A 22730-nucleotide genomic window follows, 5' to 3' on the forward strand; every position below is an offset into this window, starting at 1 on the left:
AACCTACAAAAGTTGGCTCACAGAGCCCTCTCTCCTACCCCTTCTCTGGATGTCTTATGTTATGACTGGCCAGTTGTGTTTTGTGAGTGTGTTGAATGACCAAAAATTTTTGCATGACCCATCTGGACAGAGTACTCTATAAGGTAATTTTATATTTTATATAAAAATGCTGGATGCAGCAAAATAGCATATTTGTCTAAAAATGTGTTTTTTTAAAAATTTAAATTATTGCTTGTCAGCTTTTAAAAAAGGACAGTAGAGGCTGGATGGTGTTGCACCTGGTTGAGTGCACATGTTACAATGCGCAAGGACCCAGGTTTGAGTCCCCAGCCCCCACCTGCATGGGGAAAGCTTCACGAGTGGTGAAGGAGTGCTGCAGGTGACTCTCTGTCTCTCTTCCTATCTATCCCCCCCTTCCCTCTTGATTTCTGGCTGTCTCTATCTAATAAATAAATTAAGATAATTTTAGAAAAAGGATATTATAGGGGAGAATGAAGAAGACTGAGTCATCTTTAACCCTTGAATCCAGAGAGAGATCTGAAGTTGATGTTTTGGCATAAAGTCTTCCAATCTTTTATCCTGTCCCCATGAGGTACAGTCTACCAGTGTGATGTAAAGTGTCTTACTTTTTTTTTAAATTGATTTAATTATGATTGACAAGTCCATTGGATAAGAGGGGTATAGTTCCACACAATTCTACCACCAGAGTTCTGTATTCCATCCCCTCCATTGGAAGCTTTCTTATTCTTTATTCTTCGGGGCTTATGCACTCAGGATCATTATGGGGTGTAGAAAGTGGAAAGTCTGGCTTCTGTAATTGCTTCTCCACTGGATATGGGCATTGGCAGCTTGATCCATACTCACAGCCTATTTCTATCTTTCCCTAGTGCGGCAGGATCTGGGAGGTGGAGTTCCAGGGTACATTCATGAGGTCCTCTGCCTAGGGAAGTCAGGTTGGCATCATGGTAGCATCTGCAACTTGATGGCTGAAAAGCATTAAGATATAAAGCAGAAAAAAAAAGCTTTAATAATCAGGAACCTAAAGGTAAGAATATGGCAGATGAGATTTGGGATCTCCCTCCATTTTGGAAAAAGTTAGTAGGTCTGTTTTAGGTGTATTTCCAGAGTCCCATGACTTTACTAATTTTAGTCTGAGCCTGATAGCTAACATGGAAGTGGGCTAAAGGTATTGTCTGGGGAGATGGTGTCGGAGTTGGAAATAAGACCAGAAAGCTGGACTAGTGAAGAGAGTAGCTCCCAAATATGGGAAAAGTACATAAATATCATTAATTGTGAACCCCATCAATCTTACCTGGGGCCCATATTTGTCACAGGAGCCTGTGTAACCTCTGTATTCCTGTGGGTCTGATGTCATATTCTGTAGTTATAGCTAGGAACATTCTAGGCTGCACTCATTTCAGAACCAGTCTTCCTCAAGTGGCAGATGGTGACCCAGTTTCTCTTTGGAGAGTGGGGCAGTTCCCACCATTGTTGATCCACATTGAGTGCAAGGTCCTGTAGAGGCCCACAAGCGGATCCACAATGCTGTTCCCAATGGAGATGACCAGCAATAGTAGAGAGAGGGATCTGTTAGAGGACTAGGCCCATCATATCTATGTAGGAATCCCAGGATTCCCTGAATAGGGCCCTGGATGATGGGGTGGCCTGGTGGTGACCAAGAGAGCCATCACTGAAGTATGCCTATCTCTTGTCCTTATTCAGCTTTTTTAGTCCTTATTTTTTCTGACAACATTAGTCTTAGAGTGATTGAGGGAAGTGAAATAGGAAGTGTATGATGAAGGTATCTTGGTCTTAGTAGAAAATATTTTATTTATTTTAAATTTCTTTATTAGGGGATTAATGGTTTATAGCCAACAGTAAAATGCAACAGTTTGTAAATGTGTAACATTTGTATTTTCCACATAACAACACAACCTCCACTAGGTCTTCCTCTGCCATCATGTTCTAGACCTGAATCTCTCCTCACCTACCCCACAGTCTTTCACTTTGGTGCAGTACACCAACTCCAGTCCAAGTTCTGCTTTTTGTTTTCCCTTCTGTTCTTGTTAGTAGAAACTATTTGACTAAATACTTTATGGTGTCTTTTTTAAAAATTATTATTTAGGTCTTTCTACTTGCTTACTGCACTTATCAAGTCACTGCAAACTATTGTGCATGTTTACTTTAAGGTATATATGTTCCCCTAACTTATGGACACGTGCACATATGAGTGCCTCACTTTTGTGTGTCACCACAATGCCATAGTCGGAAGAAAACAAACACAGATGGTAGATACCAAAGGAGGCTGAATCCTCCCCAAGTCAAAAGGGCTTACACTACCCTGCCTCATTTATTTGCTGGTCAAGTATCACCTACTTACTGCCAAAGACTTCCTTAGGAGGTTCACCTATATTGAACTTCAAACTCTGCAGGAATAAAAGATTTCGATTGGGTCAGTGCCCCAGCAGCTGGGTGATTCCCCTCCACTCTGAAAGATCTAATAAAGCACCAGGGACAACACATTGATTGCCATTTCAGTTAATAGTCATTTTTTCATCATTTGTATTGACTCTTACATTAATCACTGTTCTGAGGTGAATACAAAATCAATCCTCAGCTTTTACTCTTTGTTATTATTATTTTGTGGCAATAGACCAGATTTGCTATCTCTTTTAGATCTGTTCATTGGGACTCACAAACCCATTAATCCAGTGCACAAAAATACTCCAGAAATCATGTGATTCATTTGCTTATTGTGATGACTTGTGAGTGAATTTCTTCTAAAATTATGGCCATGCATGAATTTTCTCACAATCAGACCATGATTAGGGACAAGCATTCCCATTCTCACAGAGGTTCCATTTTAGGGGGCAGTAGCAGAAAATAAAGAAGAAAATGTCCAATAGTAACAGACAGCTCTGGAAGCCAGTGAAACAGCTCCCTTGGTTCCTGTGCTACCTTGCCATGTGCACGTCTCCACTACATTGAAGGAGGCGTTAGTGTTGTGATCTCTTTTACTCTCTCTGCCTCTCTGTCTCTCACCTTAAAAAAAAAGTAACGGACAACTGAGAGATCTTGAGGTTGATTGGTCAGGACCTGAGTCTTCAAGCTTAAGCCTAAATATGTACTAGGGATCAGCTATACAAAAGCCTGGGGGGGGGGGGGAAGCGCTCTGAGGAGGAAGACTGAGTATTCCAGGAGCTATACAGAGGTGAAGATCAATATGATGAGGGATTTAATGAGTTAATTGGCCAATAGGGTGGAGCTCAGGATGAATTAGTCTTCCTGTTACATTGTTTTTAAACTTCTAATTGACCCTTAAAAAATACCATTTTAATACCATTTTAACTGTGACATGGAGAATCATTATGGGGGTAGCCAGGGGGCCAATAGTTATGCTCAGACCATCTGGAGAGAGATGAGAATAGAGTTTGGAGCAGGACACCATCTTGATGGAGAGAAATGGTGGATTCAGGTTGAGTTTTAAGTAAAGAGCCAGGACTTTGAAGGATAATGAAAAGAAACCCATACTTTCATGACTTTGAGCTTTAACAGCAAGGAAGTGGTGGGGCTATTTATTGTGATAGAGGGGTTGGGAGAGGAACACTTTTTTAAATAAGCAATTCTTTTTATTTTAATATTTATTTATTCCCTTTTGTTGCTTTTCTTGTTTTATTGTTGTAGTTATTGATGTCATTGTTGTTGGCTAGGACAGAAAGAAATGGAGAGAGGAGGGGGAAACAGAGGGGGAGAGAAAGATAGACACCTGTAGACCTGCTTCACCACTTATGAAGCGACGCCCCTGCAGGTGGGGAACCGGGGGCTCGAACTGGGATCCTTATGCTGGTCCTTGTGCTTTGCACCACCTGCGCTTAACCCACTGAGCTACAACCCGACTCCCGAGAGGAATACTTTTAAGATTCTTGCTGGATATCTCAGTTCTATCAGCCAGCAGCTATAGACACAAGAGCCTGGAATTAGAGGACTGTGTTTGGATTCATCTGTGCATGAACAGGAATTAATATCCCTCAAGTAGGTCACATTGCTTAAGACCGAAAAAAAAAAAAAAGAACAAACAGAAAAACCTCTATGCTCCTTCAGCATTTGGAAGCAGTTTCATTTCTCTGACATAGAATTAATATCTCTCTCTCTCTCTCTCCCTTAATTTTAAAATTATCTTTATTTATTTATTAGGTAGAGACAGGTAGAAATAAAGAGGGAGGAGGGTGAGAGGGAGAGAGACCGAGAAACACCTGCAGCCCTGCTTCACCACTTGTGAAGCGTTCCCTCTGTAGGGACCAGGGGCTAGAACCATGGTCCTTGTGTATTGTAACATGTGTGCTCAACCAGGTGTGCCACCACCTGGCCCCTCTTTCTTTTTCTTCCCTTCCTCCCTTCTTCCCTTCTTTCCTTCTTTCTTCTTCTCTTTTTCCTTCTTCTTCTCTTTCTCTTTCGCCCTCAACTGCCTCCCAACCCCCCACGTGTGCGCGTGCGCGTGCGTACACACACACACACACACACACACACACACACACACACACACACACACACACACACACACACACACACACACACACACACTTTCTTATTTCTGGAGCGTCACTGCTCCAGGGAAATTTTTTCAGCTAGACAGAGACACACCACCAAACTTCCTTCAGCACAGTAGGGGCTGGGCTTGAAGCTGGGTTGTGTATATGGAAAAGCAAGTGTGCTATCCAAGTGAGCTATTTTGCCTATCCCATAAAATTTTCAATGATTCAGAGTCTGTTGCTGGTTTTTTGAGGTGGTGTGTCTTCTGAGCTCTTATATCACTCAGGAAAAGGGGAAGGATTATTTGTTATAGGTCTTATCAGTTCTGCTAGTTCCTTCCTCCTTCCTCCTCTCTCTCTCCCTTTCCTTATGGTTATTATTAGAATATTAATTTTATTCTGTTGCCACTAGTGTTATCAGTGGGACTTGATGCCTACACTATGAACCTACCATACCTGTTGGCCATTATTTTTTCCTTTTTCCTTTCTAATTTTCCTGTTAGGACAGACAGAAATTGAAAGGGGAGCAAGAGATAGAGATAGAGATGGGGGGGGGAGTGGGTAGACCAGGGGTAGATAGCATAATGGTTCTCTTGCCTGAGGCTCCAAAGTCTCAGATTCAATCTCCTGCACCACCATAAGCTAAAGCTAAGTGGTGCTCTGGCAAAAACAAAACAAAACAAAACAAAACAAAACAAAACAAAACAAAACAGAGAGGGAGAGAGAAAGGGAGAGACACCTGTAGACCTGCTTCACTGCTTGTGAAGCTTTCTCTGCAGGTGGGAACCTAGGGCTTGAAACTGGGTCTCTGGGCATGGTAGCATGTGTGCTCTACCAGTGTGCCACTGCCCAGCCACTCTACTTCCTCTTTCATAACCCTGCGCTACTCTCTCTCTCTTTTTCTCAATGTCTCTCTGTTAAATGTTTCCTAATCAGTGGCCTCTTTTGAGTTTTGCCCATGGTTTGTATAGGTATTTTGTAATGCAGTTAACTTCATCATCCTTTCTCCTTCAGGATGTCTGTCCATTGCCTACACTAGAGTAAGTGTGGCATCCTTACTCTAGAAAAACGTTGGAGGAGGAAAGTCTTGGTTACAGGTTATTGCTGTGTGGCTAAAATTGCTTAGACTTCAAGCCTGAAATATATTAACTACTCAGAATACTTCATAGCACATCTGTTCTGATTATATATGCAAGCCTTGCTTAAAAGAAATTTCCAGTTTCTTTTATCTTTCTCCCATTTTTAGATTAAAAATGAGCTTTCAGATCTTCAGCAAAGTGATTTGGAATAATATTTCCAGTCACAATGTCCCAAATAGACTGTGATGAATGCCCAGTTACTCAGTGATGTTTATGTGCTGTATAATAAAAAGAAAAGTGTGTGTGTGTGTGTGTGTGTGTGTGTGTGTGTGTGTGTGTGTGTGTGTAGCTTATGTTATTAGGGTAATGGATTGGGTGAAGATAAATGATTTAAAAAAAATAAACCCGATGAGAATCTCTCTGGTCCTTGCCTTACCACCTGGTGATCTATTTTTATGTTTTTAAAGCATGGATCTCCCTCCCCTCAGCTTCCCCCCTCAAAAAAACCACCTGCCACAGAAATAAGGTACCCACTCTAAATGTCACAGAAGTTGATGATCACAGGCTGTGGACCTAGGGTTGCCAGGCCAGCTCTTACTCTGCAGGGAATCCTGAAAACCTTCAGTTCCTAGACACCACTGACCTGGAGGAACAAAGACTGACTTGGGGAGTGGGCATTGCATTTTTTTTTCTGGAGAATATGTGGTCCCCCCTTTTTCAGTTATTTGCCTCTGAGATCAAGAGCCTGAAAGGCACATTGCAACAAGGCCTCTGTGGACAAAATAACTAGGACAGTTTGCATGAATTACTTAAATTTCCCTCTCTTCCTCTTTTTTTTTTTTTTTTTCTCTTTTGTAGAACTAGGACTGCTCCCAGGTTGATTTTTTTTTTTTCTTCCCTTTCGGACTGGAAGATAGAGAGGAAGAAAGAGGGAGAGGGAGAGACCCTCCCATGCAGTGCTGAGATTTGAATTAGGGCCCACACCCCTGGTAGACAGGCACCCTACCTGGGGAGCTCTCTCTCTGGCACCAGTTAAACACACACACACACACACACACACACACACACACACACACACACACACACACTGGTAGTGGTGGTAGGACTTGAACTCAGGACCTCATGCTTGCAAGTCCTGTGCTCTTTTGCTATGCCACATTTGCAAAAAGATTCCCAGGTAATCTTAAAGTATTATTAGGTGGAGAACTAACAAGACCCTCACTTTAGATGGCAGGGTATATTGCTCCCCCCCAGATCTCCAGTACAGCACAAGTCATACTGTGGGATGGTGATGACAGTGATCTGATTTTGAACCAGGAAACTCTTTATATGTTAGGTGGAACTAAATTCAGAAACTTAAAAAAAAAATTATCTATAAGATAAAAAATATCAAGACCATAGGATAAGAGGAACACAATTCCTTACAATTCCCATCACCAGAGCTCTGTGTCCCATCCCATCCATTAAAAGCTTTCTTCTTCTTTATCTATTTGGGAGCATGGACCCAGAATCATTAAGGGGTGCGGAAGATGGAAGGTTTGGCTTCTATAATTGCTTTTACACTGGACATGGGTGCTGGCATATTCCCAGTCTGTTTTTATCTTTCCCTAGTGGGCCAGGAATCTGGAGAGGTGGGATTCCAGGACACATTGGTGAGCTTATGTGTGCAGTGAAGTCAGGTTGGCATCATGGTCACATCTGCAACTTAGTGTCTGAAAAAGTATTAAGATATAAAGAAGAACAAATTGTTTAATAATCAGACACAAGAATATAGTATTTAGGGTCTCCATTTTGGAAAAAGTTAGTAGGTCTATTTTAGTTGTATTCCAAGGGGCCCATGACTTTACTAACTTTTGTCTGAGCCTGACAGCTAACATGCAGGTGGGCTAAATGTTTTGTCTGGGGAGATGGTGTCAGAGTTGGAAATAAGACTAGAAATCTGGATCAGGGAAGAGAGTAGCTCCCAAATATGGGAAAAGTATATAAATATTGTTAACTATAAACCCCATTGGTTTGATCTGAGGCCTATATACAGTGCAGGAGCCTGTGTAACTTTTGCATCCCTGTAGGTCTGAGCTTGAATTCTGTGGTTCTGGCTATGAACATTCTAGGCTGCACCTATTGCTGGACTCATCTTCCTCGGGTGGTAGAGTATTTTGGTCTAACCTTCCTTCATAGAATGGAACATTCCCTACCGTTGTTTCATCCACATTGAGGGCAAGGCCCTGTAGGGGCCTACAAAGGGGTCCACTATGTTGTTCCTGATGGAGATGACCAGTGAAAGTGGAGAGAGGGATCTATTAGAGGTCTAGACCCATCATATCTATGTGGGAATCCCAGAGGATTCCTTGACTTGGCCCCTGGGTAAATTCAGAATCTTAAAAATTAACTTAAGCCGCTCTTTCTTCATGGAATAAAGCAAAATAAAACTAACTAGGTTTATATTATTGTTTTATTTTTACCTGTGTTTCTCAGGACTACAATTATGGAACAAAAAACAACTGTTGAAATAAACCTGTTAACATTAAAAATAAAAGTTTTATGTGAGTGGCTTTAATAAAGCAGAAAAAATATTGTACCAAAATAAAAAACTCTGGGGTGGGATGGTGGGGGGGAGGGTTCAGGTCCTGGAACATGATGGCAGAGAAGGACCAAGTGGGGATTGTATTGGTATGTGATAATGTATACATGTACAAACTATTGTATTTTATTGTCCACTGTAAATCATTAATCCCCCAATAAAGAAATTAAAAAAAATAAAAATAAAGTAGAAAAAAAGTTCTGACATTTGGGAAATTACTTATGAATTATCTTCATATTTAAAAAAAAACAACTAAATCCCCTCGTGTGTTTTTATTAAGTTGGCAAACATATTTATTATGTGCATGTAGGGCTTACAAACAAGTTCCAAAATGTTACTGTGGACCAATTAGTTCCTAACAACCTTTCAAATCATCTTATCTTCTCCACAGGAGTGATTTAGGCTATGAAAAAGAAATCAATGAACTCCCCATTGTTTGCTTTTCAGCGGGAAGAATCATGACTTAATAAGAGTGGAGCTTAGAAAAAAATAAAATTAAGAGTGAAGCTCTCTGTGGTTGTTTGTAAGCACATTATATCATAAACTGACAGCATTGGACTTGAAGGCCCAATTACTGGCAAGGAAGAACTTGCTCAAGGGTAGTTTTATTTTATATAAAGATCATTAAAGATTAATTATGGGGGGGGTTAGGTGGTGGTGCATCTGACTGAGCGCACATGCACAGCGTACAATGTGCAAGGACCTGGGTTCAAGCCCTCAGACCTGCAAGGGGAGAAGCCTTGCCAGCAGCAAAGCAGTGCTGCAGTTCTCTCTCTCTCTCTGTGCGTTTCTTTCATCCTTTCTTCTTCCCACCCTCCCTCTCCCTCTCTCTTTCTCACCCTCTCACCCTCCCTCTCTCTCATCCTTCCACCCTTCCTCACTCCCTCCCTTCTTCCCTCCACCTTCTCTCTTAATTTCTGTCAATATCCTAAGTAAATTTAAAAAAGTAATAATGTTGTATATTGTAGGAAATCCAGATGTCAACCAGTATATATATATATATATATATATATATATATATATATATATATATATATATTCTAAAAGGGGTAGGGGAAAATTGGAATTGGATAAACTGTTTTATTGAAAGGTAAAATAAATAGTTATGCATCCTAGAAATCAAACAACTGAATAGACTAAGCAAAACAAAAGTAGTCTTTCAGACTATTAGACCAATTAGACCAGAAGGGAAGTGTGTGGTGGGGTGGGGGGGTGGGGGTGGGATAAGAGGAGTTTATCCTGTAGCAAAGGATAGAATTAAATTTTTTGGGAGGTAAACTTAATGTAGCATATACATGCTGCATTTCAGTAGGTACAACTGAAACTTATATGAAGTCATAGTGCAATCCTACATCAATAAAGTGTTATTTATTTATCTTTTTTTTTTTTTTTTGCCTTCAGGGTTATCACTGGGTTCGGTGCCTGCACTCTGAATTCACTGCTCCTGGAGGCCATTTTTCCCATTTTGTTGACCTTCTTCATCGTTGTTGTTACTTTGTTGTTGTTATTGTTGCCATTGTTGTTATTGTTGTTGGATAGGACAGAGAGAAATGGAGAAAGGAGGGGAAGACAGAGAGGGGGAGAGAAAGATAGACACCTGCAGACCTGCTTCACCGCTTGTGAAGCGACTCCCCTGCAGTTGGGGAGACTCAGGCTCAAACTGGCATCCTTAGGCTGGTTCTTGAGCTTTGAACCATGTGCGCTTAACGTGCTGCACTACCACCCAGCCCCACTAAAATGTTATATTTAAAGAGCTAGTTCAGCTGTTTTGTAGACCCACAGAACTTAGAGGCAAAGTTGAGTAAAGTGGGATATTTAATGTCCTTTTGACATTCACACGTCAGTTAGTGTCAAAGCCACAGCGAACTCTGGCCCCACTTCTCTTGTCCTAAAACTAGCGGGCTGTGACTCTGCTGCATTCCTGTCAGCCAGGGGATATCTATGTGTACCTGGTCTCACATGTGATTTTGGACTGTGATAAAATTTAGACACAGTGGTCCAGGATAAAGCATTGTGCTCTCAAGCATGACGTCCTGAGTTCAATCCCTGGCAGCACATGTACCAGAGTAATGTCTGGTTCTTTCTGTCCTTCTATCTTTCTCATTAATAAATAAATAAAATATTTAAAAATAAAATAAAATTTCAATATGGGCCCATGTTATGGTTCACCCATAGAGCACAGTTGTAACCATGCTTAAGGACCCAGGTTCAAGCCCCTGACCCCTATCTGCAGAGGGGAAGCTTCATGACTGGTCAAGCTTTGCTGCTGGGAGTGGTAGCTTTGCTTTGTAGGTGCCAACCCTAGTGATAACCCTGGTGGCAGGGAAAAAAAAAGAAAATTAAATGAATAAGGAAAAGTTTAACAACAACAACAACAAAACCCAAAACCAAATAACATTCCTATGTTTGAGAGAAACATTATCTGTGCTATTTGGCACTTTCCCTACAGATAAGTAAAATTGTTTTTCAGAAGCTTCCAATCATTCAGATTTGCTCTAATCTCTGAGATCTGGCAGGAAATCAATTCATATTATTTTATTTAACATTTTTAAAAGACATTTTTAGTTTTTTAATTTTATTTCATTTGATAAAACAGAGACAATTGAGTGGGAAAAGGGATATGTGTGTGTGTATATATATATATATATCCCACTCAGTTATCTCTATTTTTTATCAAATGAAATAAAATTAAAAAACTAAATATATATACCTTCAGCACTGCTTCAACCCTCACAAAGCTTTCCTCCTACATGTGGGGACTGGGGGCTTGAACCTAGGTCCTTGTGCACGGTAACATGTCCATTTAACTTCGTGTGCCACCACCTAGTCCCTTCATAAAATGTTTTGCTGCAAAGACTATCTTGCAGACAATCTGTATTTGTTTGTTTGATTTACTAATGCATGGTTTGCTGATCAGTGTCCCAGGACAGACACTTTTAAAGAAGTGTGTGAGTGATATCCTTGTGTGACATTCAGGTGTCCTTTAGATAGAGAAGGAACAGGGTACTTGGCATGTCTATTCCTGTTAGAGGTGAGTTTACTTTTTGACCTTTCAAAGAATGGTATTGGAAGGGTATGCAGATTTATATATTTATATATCCCCACAACCTGCAAATTAGATGCATATACTTACGCATGTCTGTGTGTGTCTGTGTACTTTCTGGGTCTTTCTGTCTTCTCATTTGTATTAATTTACTTTTGATTTTAACCATTTAGGATACCAATAGCCACCTGCTTTCTGTCTTTCCCACCTGTGGTCTCTCCTTTTTCATAGCCAGCTTCACTATCTCCTGGGTTCTCTTTCTTCTGTATGTTTAGATAATGATAAATTTATATTGGCATACATTTAAAAAATTTGTGTTCTTTTATTAAACACAAAATAGTAGCATACAATATATATGTCTATTTCCACTTGGCCCTTCTCACTGATTAACATCTGGATACTATATCATAGCAGTTCATGGAGATCTTCTTCATTGTCTTTGGCCATCACATAGTATTTGGTCCAACCAGTCTTCTGTTTCGGGTTGTTTTTGTACTCAGTGGCAGTGGAAGAGTTTCATGTAATGTCAGGGATGGAGGGAGAGGAAGCAAAAGCCACACGAACAGAGTCACCATAGGAATCTCGGAGACACTATACTGAGACCCAAAGGCCAAGCACAAAAGAACACCTTTTTGTATGGTTTTTACTTATTTGAAAAAATTCTGGAAATGCTCTGTTGATAGAAAAGGAAGGAAGGTTTGTGGTTTCTAGGACAGTTGTTGAAAACAGGTAGTGATTGCTCATGGCCATGAGGCTACTTTCTGGGGCGATGGAAGTGTTGTGAGATTAGATCACCGCTTCCCCTGTGCTGAGTTCATCGAACAATTAAAATAAAGGTGCATTTTACCTTAAAAGAGTTGTTAAAAACATCAGCATCCGGGGTATGTATAATCATTCCTAACAGAATGTAATTACCTCTGGTTTAAATATCTGACAATATTAAACCCTTTAGATGTGATATATATATATATATATATATATATATATATATATATATTTATCTCACATGAAATATGTATATATTTCATGAAAATGTTGGCAATTTACCTCCAAATACTATAAAGTTTTTGTTGTGATACCTCAACCAGAAGTGTATTATTATTATTGCTATTCATTATTGTGCCTCATGCATGTGCAAATCCACTTCTCTGGGCAACGTTCTGATACAGAGAGAGAAGTGGAGAGGGAGAGACACTATAGCACTGGAACTTTGTCCAGTACCATGGTACCTTTCATGTAGTGCCAGGCCTAGAACTTCAGCTATGCACATGGCAAGGGACACCTCCTACCTGGTGAGCTACCGCACCAGCCCCAGATGTGTGTTTTTTAACTGTATTTTCTGCAGATGGGATGTAGCCAACTGATAGTGTCCAAGGAAATTTACTTATTTTAAATGAGCCATGGCAGAAACAATTGATTTAATCCTTTAAAGAGTCATGTTCTAAGGGACCTCTCAGAACTCTTTGTCATGCCTTTCATTTTGCAGACAAGACTCTGTTAGGAGTTTAAAACTCCTATTATGTAAAAAACTTAGAGATATAGTCTTCTAATCATCTGCTCTGCTCTTTAAATATTTATGCTGTTCAGTTAGGCAGCCATTAAAATGATCATTATTATGACTGTGTAGAAACAAAAAAAAAGCTGTTTATAATACAAATGAAAAACAAGAAAGTGCCAAATGGCTTAAGTATCACAATTGCAGGAAGTTTGTCAAATCTGTACACCTACTGAGTGTAACAGACAAAAAACAGTTATGTGTGTTAGACAAGGGGCCGGTGGGCTGTGCCTCTTTTAATATTCTTGAATGTGAATGCCTTGCATTCCAAACCAAAACTTGTTTTCTAAAAATACTGAGACTACCATAGGGAGAATGTGGGATCAAAGGGGTTGTGTGCCTGTTGGTGGCTGCCTAAATCTGTCGCCAGCATTTCAGGATCCCCAGCCCCCTGCCTCCCATCCCACCCCACCTCACCCCCACCTCAATGCCCAGTACTGAAAATGTGTGTGAGAAGGAGATTCCGCTATTCTAAGTCTCTGGAACTTTCTGCCTTTGTTGCTCCTCCCATTTTATGGAATCTACTGATCTGCATGGCTGGAGAAAGACTCTAGAGGGAGGTGGGTGGTGACTACTCGTATCTATCTCTACTGAAAGCAGGAGCTAAAGGATCTGGCTTATGTTGACTCTGGGAGAATATTTGGTCCTTAGTGCTGGTGATGAATATTAACTGCAGTGATTTGCAAAGTGACTGAGTGTTAGCCTGCCATACATAGCTTTGTGACTCCAGTGTACTCTCTGCTCTGAGGTTTGAGGAAGGGAGCACTGAGCTAGATGGTTGGTTCACACGACTCTCTTGCACTTGATCTTCCACTTTGACTCTAACTGATCATCTATTTTTTTTTTAAAGTTTATTTATTGGATAGAGGCAGACAGTAATTGATAGGGAAGGAGGAGATAGGGAAAGAGAAAGAAAGACACTTGCACCACGGCTTCACCACTTGTGAAACTTTCCCCCTATAAGTAGAAACTGAGGGTTTGAGCCTGGGTCCTTGCATATTGTAACATGTGTGCATCCCCCACCCCCCAACCATCTTCTAATAATAGGGTGTCATAAAGAGAATGTAGGTCAGCCTCAGCAACAACTCATACAGCACATCTTACCAGACCCTAACTCTCTCTCTCTCTTTTAACCTTTATTTATGATTAGATAGAGACAGCCAAAAACAGAGAGGAGAGGGGGAGGTAAAGAGGGAGAGAGACAGAGAGACACCTGCAACACTGCTTCACCACTCACAAAGCTTTCCAGGTGAGGACTGGGGACTTGAACCCAGGTCCTTGCTCATTGTAACATGTGCACTCAACCAGGTGTGCCACCACCCAGCCCCACTCTTTTTTTGTTATTTAAATTTTTTTTAGTGATTTAATAATGATTAAAAAGATTTTTAAGATGACAGTTCCCATCACCAGAGTTCTGTGTCCCATCCCCATTCATTGGAAACTTTCCTATTCTTTATCCCTTTGGGAGTATGGATCAAAATTCTTTTTTGGGTAAAGAAGGTAGAAGTCTGGCTTCTCCATTGGACATGGACATAAGCAGGTTGCTCCATACTCCCACCATGTTGCTATCTTTCCTTAGTCAGGTAGAGCTCTGGAGAGTTTTTGGAACACATTAGTGAACAGAATCTTAACTCTTCCAAATTCTTTTTGATTGTCAAACCTTGGTCCCAAGGGACAGGGCTGCCTGAGAGGGAGGAGGTGATCTGAAATTGATAGATTGGTTGGGAAAACAAAACAAAACAAAACAAAACAAAACAAAACAAAACAAAACAAAACTCAGTGTTCTGCTTACAGAAATTGTTTTGCAGGGACTGTTAATATGCTAAAATTGAATTTGGGAAACAAAAAGACAATGATCAGAGACACACCCCAACCCTGTTCCTGCTTCCCTTGCCCTTCTCAAAAATTATAATAGAGAGTAGTTAGGACTTATTACAAGCTTTGTAATAGGAGAAAATTCAGGAACTCCCTTTGTCATCCAGGAAACCATAATCCAGGAGGTAGAAAGACATGATGAGCTAGATGCTTATATTTTTGCTCTGGAGTCCAGCTCCTGGTTTTCCTTCTCTCGCCCCCCCCAAGGGTAGTCTTCCCCCCCACCCCCACCCCCACCCCAGGCTAGTCCCAGAGGCTTCTTTCAATGCTGTGGAGGCCTGGCTTGAACCTGGGTCAGCTTATGGCAGCAAAGCAGGCTGTCTAAGTGAGCTGTCTCAGCAGGTCTCACCGCAATTTCTACCTATATAAGTGATCCCTGTGAGAGAGGCTTAAGGAGGTTAATCTGAGTGTTGCTCTTGCTTCCACATCCACATTTGACCAGCAAAAAGTCAGCCCTTTCCCTTCATGCAAAAACTGATGTGACAGTGTTTGACTTTCTGTGGCACTGCCCACATTACTTCACTCATGTCAACTTATCCACTGCAATAGATGGTGGAGTCTTACTCTATAACTGAGCTGGTGGGACAAATGGGCAGCTAGTGGGATATTTACTACATTGTATGTAATGTACTCTCAGAGGGACTGGGTCCTGTTTTCTGAAATATTTTGATTTCTCTGGAGGATACTTAGTAAATAATATGAGATATTTATTAGTTCAAGTAACTACACTTTTTTTTTTTAATCACTGTACTTTTTCTGTTATTATGTTGAGATTCTATAGCCGTAGCAGTTCCAGTCCAGAAAAGTGAAATGGTCTGGACAGAAGAGGGAAAGAAAGATAGAACAAATACGAGGACATTGTGGCAGAGATATGGCCGTTATATCTGTAGTAGTACAATTAATTCAGTATTTCATTCTGGTCTAAATCATTTAATCCTTTCTTTCCAAGAGTCATCTTCCTGCCTTATGTCTTTTATCCCAGAACTCCTTTGCTCAGAATGATCTAGTAAATATTTTATTGCCAAGTGATTCCAGTGTCCTACAACTTAGTTCTATCTGGCTCATGGAGTCATTTATCCTGTCAGTTTCCTTTTGGGTCATTCTTCCAATGATGGAAGCCCATGTTCCCTTATTTGGCGACCATGCCTTTCCTTTCCTGTCCCCAAGTCTCCGCCATTGTTGTTATTACTACTCCTTATTCTGATGCACTCTATTCTACTTTTTCTATGAATTTAAATAGTATTTTTTCTTCACAACTGACTTGTTATTGATTTTTTAAGTTTTATAATAAAACCATAATAATAACTACCACTTTAGTGTTTATTTTTAAATAAATTATTTTTTTAAACTTTGTTTTATTTGATAGGACAGAGAAATTTAGAGGGAAGAAGGATATAGGAAGGGAGAGAGACAGAAAGACACCTGCAGACCTGCTTCACTACTGGTGAAGTTTTCCCCCTGCAAGTAGAGACCGGGAGCTTGTATGCACTTAACTAGGTGCACCTCCACTTGCAGTGTTTATAATGTATCAGGCACTGTTTTCCTGTAGCACTTCATGTGAATGAATACATTTAGCTCTCAGTAACCATTCCAGAGGTGAACCGTATTATCTATCCCCATTTTACTGATAATGAAATATAGGCACAGAAGAATTAAAGAATTTGCCCAGGGTCACAATGTCTGGACATAGCTGGGCTGGCTGTCTAGAATATAGACTCTGTAACCACTGCTCTACACTCTCCTTAATAAGTAATCTTTCAAAAAATGTCTCTTCTCTTAAAAAATTGAAAAATTGGGTCAAAGGCAGTCTTTTTGTTCTCTGCTCTGCAGCTTGATGCCCAGAACAAGAAGCTCTTTGTAATCTTCTACTTATTGCTGTAACCCACTGTAGACATCTGTTTAAATGGTCGAGGAGGTTCTAATCAATCTTTTCCCCCTGGGAGTTCTGGGTAGCTTGCTTTTACTTAATGACTTTATTTTGACACACTGATATTCTCTCTTTCATTCTGCCTCTAATTACTGGTGTGAAGTGGTTAATGTGACTGTTTAGAAAACAAATCTGTCATTATCTAAATGAATGGTCTTCAGTGGTGGTCAAATTTAGCAATGTGTGAAACCAAACCTCAGATTTTATTCTGTACTTGAAAGTCAACACTTTAACTAACTTGTATTTCATCTTCTTTGCAACATGATGTCCTAGAGCTCTGCTTAATGTCCTGCATTTCCACCTTGACTTCCTTGGGGTGAAATGCTTTGCACATACAGTGTTTAACTCTGGGATCAATGATCTTTCTGAGTAAAAGTAATTTTTTTTTTTAATTGTTTCAGCTTATATTCAGAACCTGGAGGTGTAACAATTGAGTAGTATACCTGAAGGTGTAATATTATTCCTATTCCTTTTATCCAAAGTAATTTTTTTTTAAAGGCTGATGTCTAACATTGTTGGAGCTCATTTATTAAGTTTCTTTTATCCATTCCTAAGAGCAAACTGCTTCATCAGGTTGGTGCTCAGAGCCAAATGCTCCCACTGGGCTAGTGGCTATTATGTGCTTCTGTATTGATGAAATAAAAGCTGTTTCTGACTTATAAAACAAAAAAGTATTTGGAAGATTATTGGAAAACTCATCGGATCAGGGGAAATAGACTAATTTGTCAGCATCAGGAAGAATGAGTATGACATTGTAGCACCTTGGGGTGGCCAGCCAAGAAGATCTCTTAAGTCTTGGAATTTAAATGGCTCAGTTTTGTTTTCGTTTGTTGCTGCTCCTGATGAGCATATCTGGAAGGGAGTCAGATTTGCTCTAAGCTAAGTAATATGCCCCCTTATTTGGGGGTAATTGACAGATCACCAAAGGCACATGGAAGGGGAGAGAAGTATTTTCAATTACTAAAGAACGATAAAGTTACTTTTAAAAAATATTAATTTATTTATTCCCTTTTGTTGCCCTTGTTTTATTGTTGTCGTTGTTATTGTTGTTGCTGATGTCATTGTTGTTGGATAGGACAGAGAGAAATGGAGAGGGAAGGGGAACAGAGAAGGGGAGAGAAAGATAGACACTTGCAGACCTGCTTCACCTCTTGCAGGTGGGGAGCTGGCGGCTTGAACTGGGATTCTTGTGCCGATTGTTGCACTTTGCGCCATGTGTGCTTAACCTGCTGCACGACCGCCCGACTCTCAGAAGTATATATTTTCAACCCCAACAGACTTCCACTTTGATAAGATTCATCTTCAAGCAAAGAAAATTTAGGTACTACCTAATTTGGACAATAAACGATTTCGGTATTGCCTAGTCATCAAGTTATTTTTCATGGGTTGATTCATACTCCCAGCTTGCCTCTCTTTCCCTAGTGGGGTGGGGTTCTGGGGAATTAGAGCTCCAGGACACATTGGTGGAGTTATCTGTCCAGGGGAGTCTGGTTGGCATCATGCTAGCATCTGGAACCTGATGGGTGAAAAGAGAGTTAACATATAAAGCCAAAAAAATTGTTGACTAATCATGAATATTACTTCTTTAACTACTCTCTTTCTAGATAAATGCTATGGAATTTGTCTTCTGGTTCTTGAAGTCTATAGGAGGTGAATGAGCTTTTATTTGACATCGAGGTTTTTGACCGTGGCTGTGTATATGCATTATGTCTATGCTGAGTGTACCGTGATCTCTTTTACAGTTGAAAGATGCATGAGTGTGATGCAGTCTGGGACACAGATGATCAAACTGAAGCGTGGGACCAAAGGTCTTGTTCGGCTCTTTTACCTGGATGAGCACCGGACCCGGCTCCGATGGAGACCCTCCAGGAAGAGTGAGAAGGCAAAAAGTAAGACCAGCCTTCCAATTCTTGGTTTGGTTTGACAATGAAATTCAATTGCTATGGGAGGCAAGGGGGCTCCATGGAAGATTGAGATCTGTGGAACTTCCATATTTTTGCAAGTCTGGGGGGAATCTTTTTTTTAATTTCTTTATGGGGGATTAATGGTTTACAGTTGACAGTAAAATACAATAGTTTGTCAGTTTTCCACATTACAATTCAATCCCCACTAAGCCTCCTCTGCCATCATATTCTAGGACTGGAGCCTTACCCCGCACCCCAGAGTCTTTTACTTTGGTGCAATACAACAACTCCAGTCCAAGTTCTGCTTAGTGTCTTCCTTCTGTTCTTAGTTCTTATTTTTCTTTTTTTTAAAAAAAATTTTTTTAGTATTTATTTTATTTATTTATTCCCTTTGTTGCCCTTGTTGTTTTATTGTTGTAGTTATTATTATTGTTGTCGTTGTTGGATAGGACAGAGAGAAATGGAGAGAGGAGGGGAAGACAGAGAGGAGGAGAGAAAGATAGACACCTGCAGACCTGCTTCACCGCCTGTGGAGCGACTCCCCTGCAGGTGGGGAGCCAGGGCTCGAACCGGGATCCTTATGCCGGTCCTTGTGCTTTGCTCCACCTGCGCTTAACCCTCTGCTCTACAGCCTGACTCCCAGTTCTTATTTTTCAACTTCTGTCTAAGAGTGAGATCATCCTATATTCATCCTTATGTTTCTGACTTATCTCACTTAACAGGATTCTTTTAAGCTCTAGCCAAGATGAGGCGAAGAAGGTGAAGTCACCATTTATAAAAGCTGAGTAGTATTCCATTGTGTATATATAGCACAACTTGCTCAGCCACCTGGGTTGCTTCCAGGTTTTGACTATTACAAATTGTGCTGCTATGAACGTAGGTAAATAAAAATCTTTTGGATGGGTGTGTTGGGTTCCTTAGGATATATCCCTAGGAGAGGAATTGCAGGATCATAGGGTAGGTCCACTTCTAGCCTTCTGAGAGTTCTCCAGACTGCTCCCTGCAAGGGTTGGACCAATTTATATTCCCACTAGTAATGCAGGACGGTTCCTGTGTCCTCACTTCCTCTCCAGCATTTGTTGTTGCTATCTTTTCTGATGTATGACAGTCTCATAAGAGTGAAGTGGTATCTCATTGTATCTGATTGTCACTGACACTCAATGACTTGGAGCATTTTCTCATATGTTTGTTGGCCTTTTGGATCTCTTCTTTGTTGAGTATTCTGTTCATATCTTTTCCCCATTTTTGGATGGGGTCATTTTTTTTTGTCTCTGAGTCTTTTTTTTATAAACTTTTTTTTTGGTATTACCTTTATTTATTTATTGGACAGAGATAGCCAGAAATTTAGAGGAAAAGGGTGATAGGGAGAGAGAGAGAGAGAGACAACTGCAATACTGCTTCAACACTTGCAAAGCTTTCCCCCTGCAGGTGGGAACTGGGGGCTTGAACCTGGGTTCTTGCACATTGTGATGTGTGCACTCAACCAGCTGTGCCACCACCTGGCCTCTGGTGGGGGGGATCATTTGTTAAAGGATGTGGAGAGAATGAATGAGGACTGTTCTATCTTTTAAAAATTCACCGGGGAATTTAAATCTTTAAGTTTTCTAGCTCATGATTGCTGTATTATGCTAATATTTCTCCCTGGAGATATATTTGCATGTGTTTAAAAGTATATATTTATTAAAATAAATATAAATATATAAACAAAGAATGAATATATTTATAGTTCGCTTACAATAAATAGAAGAATTTGGGGAGATAGCATAATGGTTATATAAAAAGATTTTCATGCCTGAGGCTCAGGGTCCCAAGTTCAGTTCCCAGCTTTACCCTAAGCCAGAGCTGAACAGTGTTCTGGCTGAACAAAATAAAATTATTACATAATAGTGGTAGTGATTTATAAAAAAAAAGGTGCTATATTGCAATTTATATTTTAATGCACGTGTAATTGTATATATTTAGTTTGGCTATGAATTTGTACAGTCTGAGGTCTCTTATTATCCTATAATAAAAGATGAAAAACATCAATGGACTTTAAAGTATATTGTCATGTATATTTTAATTAATTAATTATTTATTTATTTATTAGATAGAGACAGAGAGAAACTGAGAAGGGAGAGGGAGATAGAGAGGGAGAGAAACAGAGAGACACCTGCAACCCTAGTTCATCACTCATGAAGCTTTCCCTCTGCATGTGGGGACCAGGGACTTGAACCTGGGTCCTTACGCACTGTACTGTGTGCGTTTAAACAGGCGCACCACCACCTGGCCCCAATATTGTCATATTTTAACAACAGTTAACTGATTTATGAGTCAGTACAATTGTTTTATGTTAAGTGAAATGGTCTGGCTGCTAGTGGAAATCTCTTATTGCATATTTTCTTGTGTCCAGCACAGGGTCTGGCTGAGCCCCTGAAGTTTTCTCAGCTGGTTCCCCTTGCTGTATATTCAGGGACCTCCTCCCTTTAGAAAGGTCTTGTCACCTTTCTGGTGACTGGTTACAAAGTCTCTTAGCCAGTCTCTGTTGTTTCTTCTGCCTTTATCCTGAAGATGTTTTTCTCTTTGTGTAGCAGAAGACCGGGCCTAAACTAACAGAACCTGAAGAAGTCTCTGGTTCTTTTTCCCAGAGTGCCTCTGACCCTGTCCCTCTTGTGGATATTGTATTCAAGGTGGCAGCCACATTGGTGCTATTAGGTGCTTTGTCAATGAAAATGCAGAAAGGAACTTTTTCCTTCCTTCCTTCCTTCCTTCCTTCCTTCCTTCCTTTCTCTTTCTTTCTTTTCTTTCTTTCTTTCTTTCTTCCTTTCTTTCTTTCATCTTTCTTTCTTTCTTTTCCTTCCTTCCTTCCTTCCTTCCTTCCTTCCTTCCTTCCTTCCTTCCTTCCTTCCTTCCTTCCTTCCTTCCTTCCTTTTGGTTTGGGAGAGAGAACTGTTTCCCTGCCCTTCCCTCAAAGTAGATCACGCTGTAATCCTGGGTAGAATTTGGTTTCATCCCACACCTAAGATGATCAAGAGGACTAAGAATGGGTCCCCATAGTGGCACAGGGACACCAGAGCTTGTTTTGGAGCCAGGCTTGGGTTCTTTTCCCAGGGAGCCAGTCTTGTGGGAAGTGACTTGACAGTACAAGGCAGGAGGGTTGGGGGGATGTGCATGTGGGCAATGACGTGACAGAATTTGGGTTGGGTGGTGGCGCACCCAGCTGAGCATACACTACAATGTCCAAGGACCTAGGTTCCCAATCCAGGTCCCCACCTAAAGGGGCAAAGCTTCACAAGTAGTCAAGCAGTGCTGCAGGTGTCTCTCTTCCTCTTCTGTCTCCCCCTTCCCAATTTCTTTCTGTCTATATCCAAAGTAAGTAAATAAATATGTATTTAAAAAAATGACATAGCACACTTCTAATTCATGCTTAAAAACATCTAAGCACATAAAAAACAATAGACTGGAAACATAGTCTAAAGTAGTCATCCCTGCTAGTGCTTCTCTGATCCACACAGTCAGTGCCGCACCACTCCTTTCTTTTGAATTTTTTATTTGTGATAAATACTGGGTTACAAGATTATAAGATTGTAGGGTAACACTACACCCACCACCAAAGATAATGACCATAATTATCACAAAGTCTTAGAAACTGTTTGCTCCTCTCTCTCTCTCTCTCTCTTTCTCACTGTGTGTGTGTGCAAGTGAATCAGTTCTCTAGATTCTACACATAAGTGAGACCATCCAGTAGTTATCTTTCATCTTTGTTACTTATTTTAATCTCCTCTAGTTATACCCATTTTGTCCCAAGAACACAATGTTGTCTTTTTTGATTGCAGAGTAGTGTTCTATAGAATATATCTCCCATAACTTCTTTAGCCAGTCATCTGTTGATTGCCCCACTTCTAAATGATGCTACATTCTGGTCTGTTTTTCTGGGCTCCCCCTTCATCTAGTCTCTACTTTTTCATGTTCACCTCATGTTTCTATCCCTCTGATATTTCCAGTCTGGCATTCATGACTGTTAGCATCCAGGAATGGGACTCTGTTTCTGTGCTTCTGTGCTGCCTCTCTAGGGCCTCTCACTTCTCTAAAAGCCTGATTCCACCTTCATATCTCAGCCTTCTCTCACCAGCCACAGTAAGCTGTTCTGCTAAATATTTCTTCCTTTCTGTCTTCTAACTATCTTCTTGTACATATTATAAAACACAAAGTCTGCTCCCGGTCTTTTTATGTTTTCCCTCACACGTATAGAAACTGT

At 40.4% G+C, this 22730-nt stretch overlaps 1 protein-coding gene across 4 annotated transcripts in view; it reads left to right on the forward strand.

Moving 5' to 3' along the window:
- The window catches only part of PLCH1 (phospholipase C eta 1), a 247157-nt gene that overhangs the window by 116095 nt on the left and 108332 nt on the right, over positions 1-22730 (forward strand). For all 4 annotated transcript variants that reach the window (XM_060197616.1, XM_060197617.1, XM_060197618.1 and 1 more), the window contains one exon: positions 18332-18478. In XM_060197616.1, the coding sequence (XP_060053599.1) occupies positions 18332-18478 (147 nt within the window). The remainder of the gene's footprint in view (positions 1-18331; positions 18479-22730) is intronic.

The sequence above is a fragment of the Erinaceus europaeus genome, chromosome 9 (genome assembly GCF_950295315.1).
Source record: "Erinaceus europaeus chromosome 9, mEriEur2.1, whole genome shotgun sequence".
Lineage (NCBI taxonomy): Eukaryota > Metazoa > Chordata > Mammalia > Eulipotyphla > Erinaceidae > Erinaceus > Erinaceus europaeus.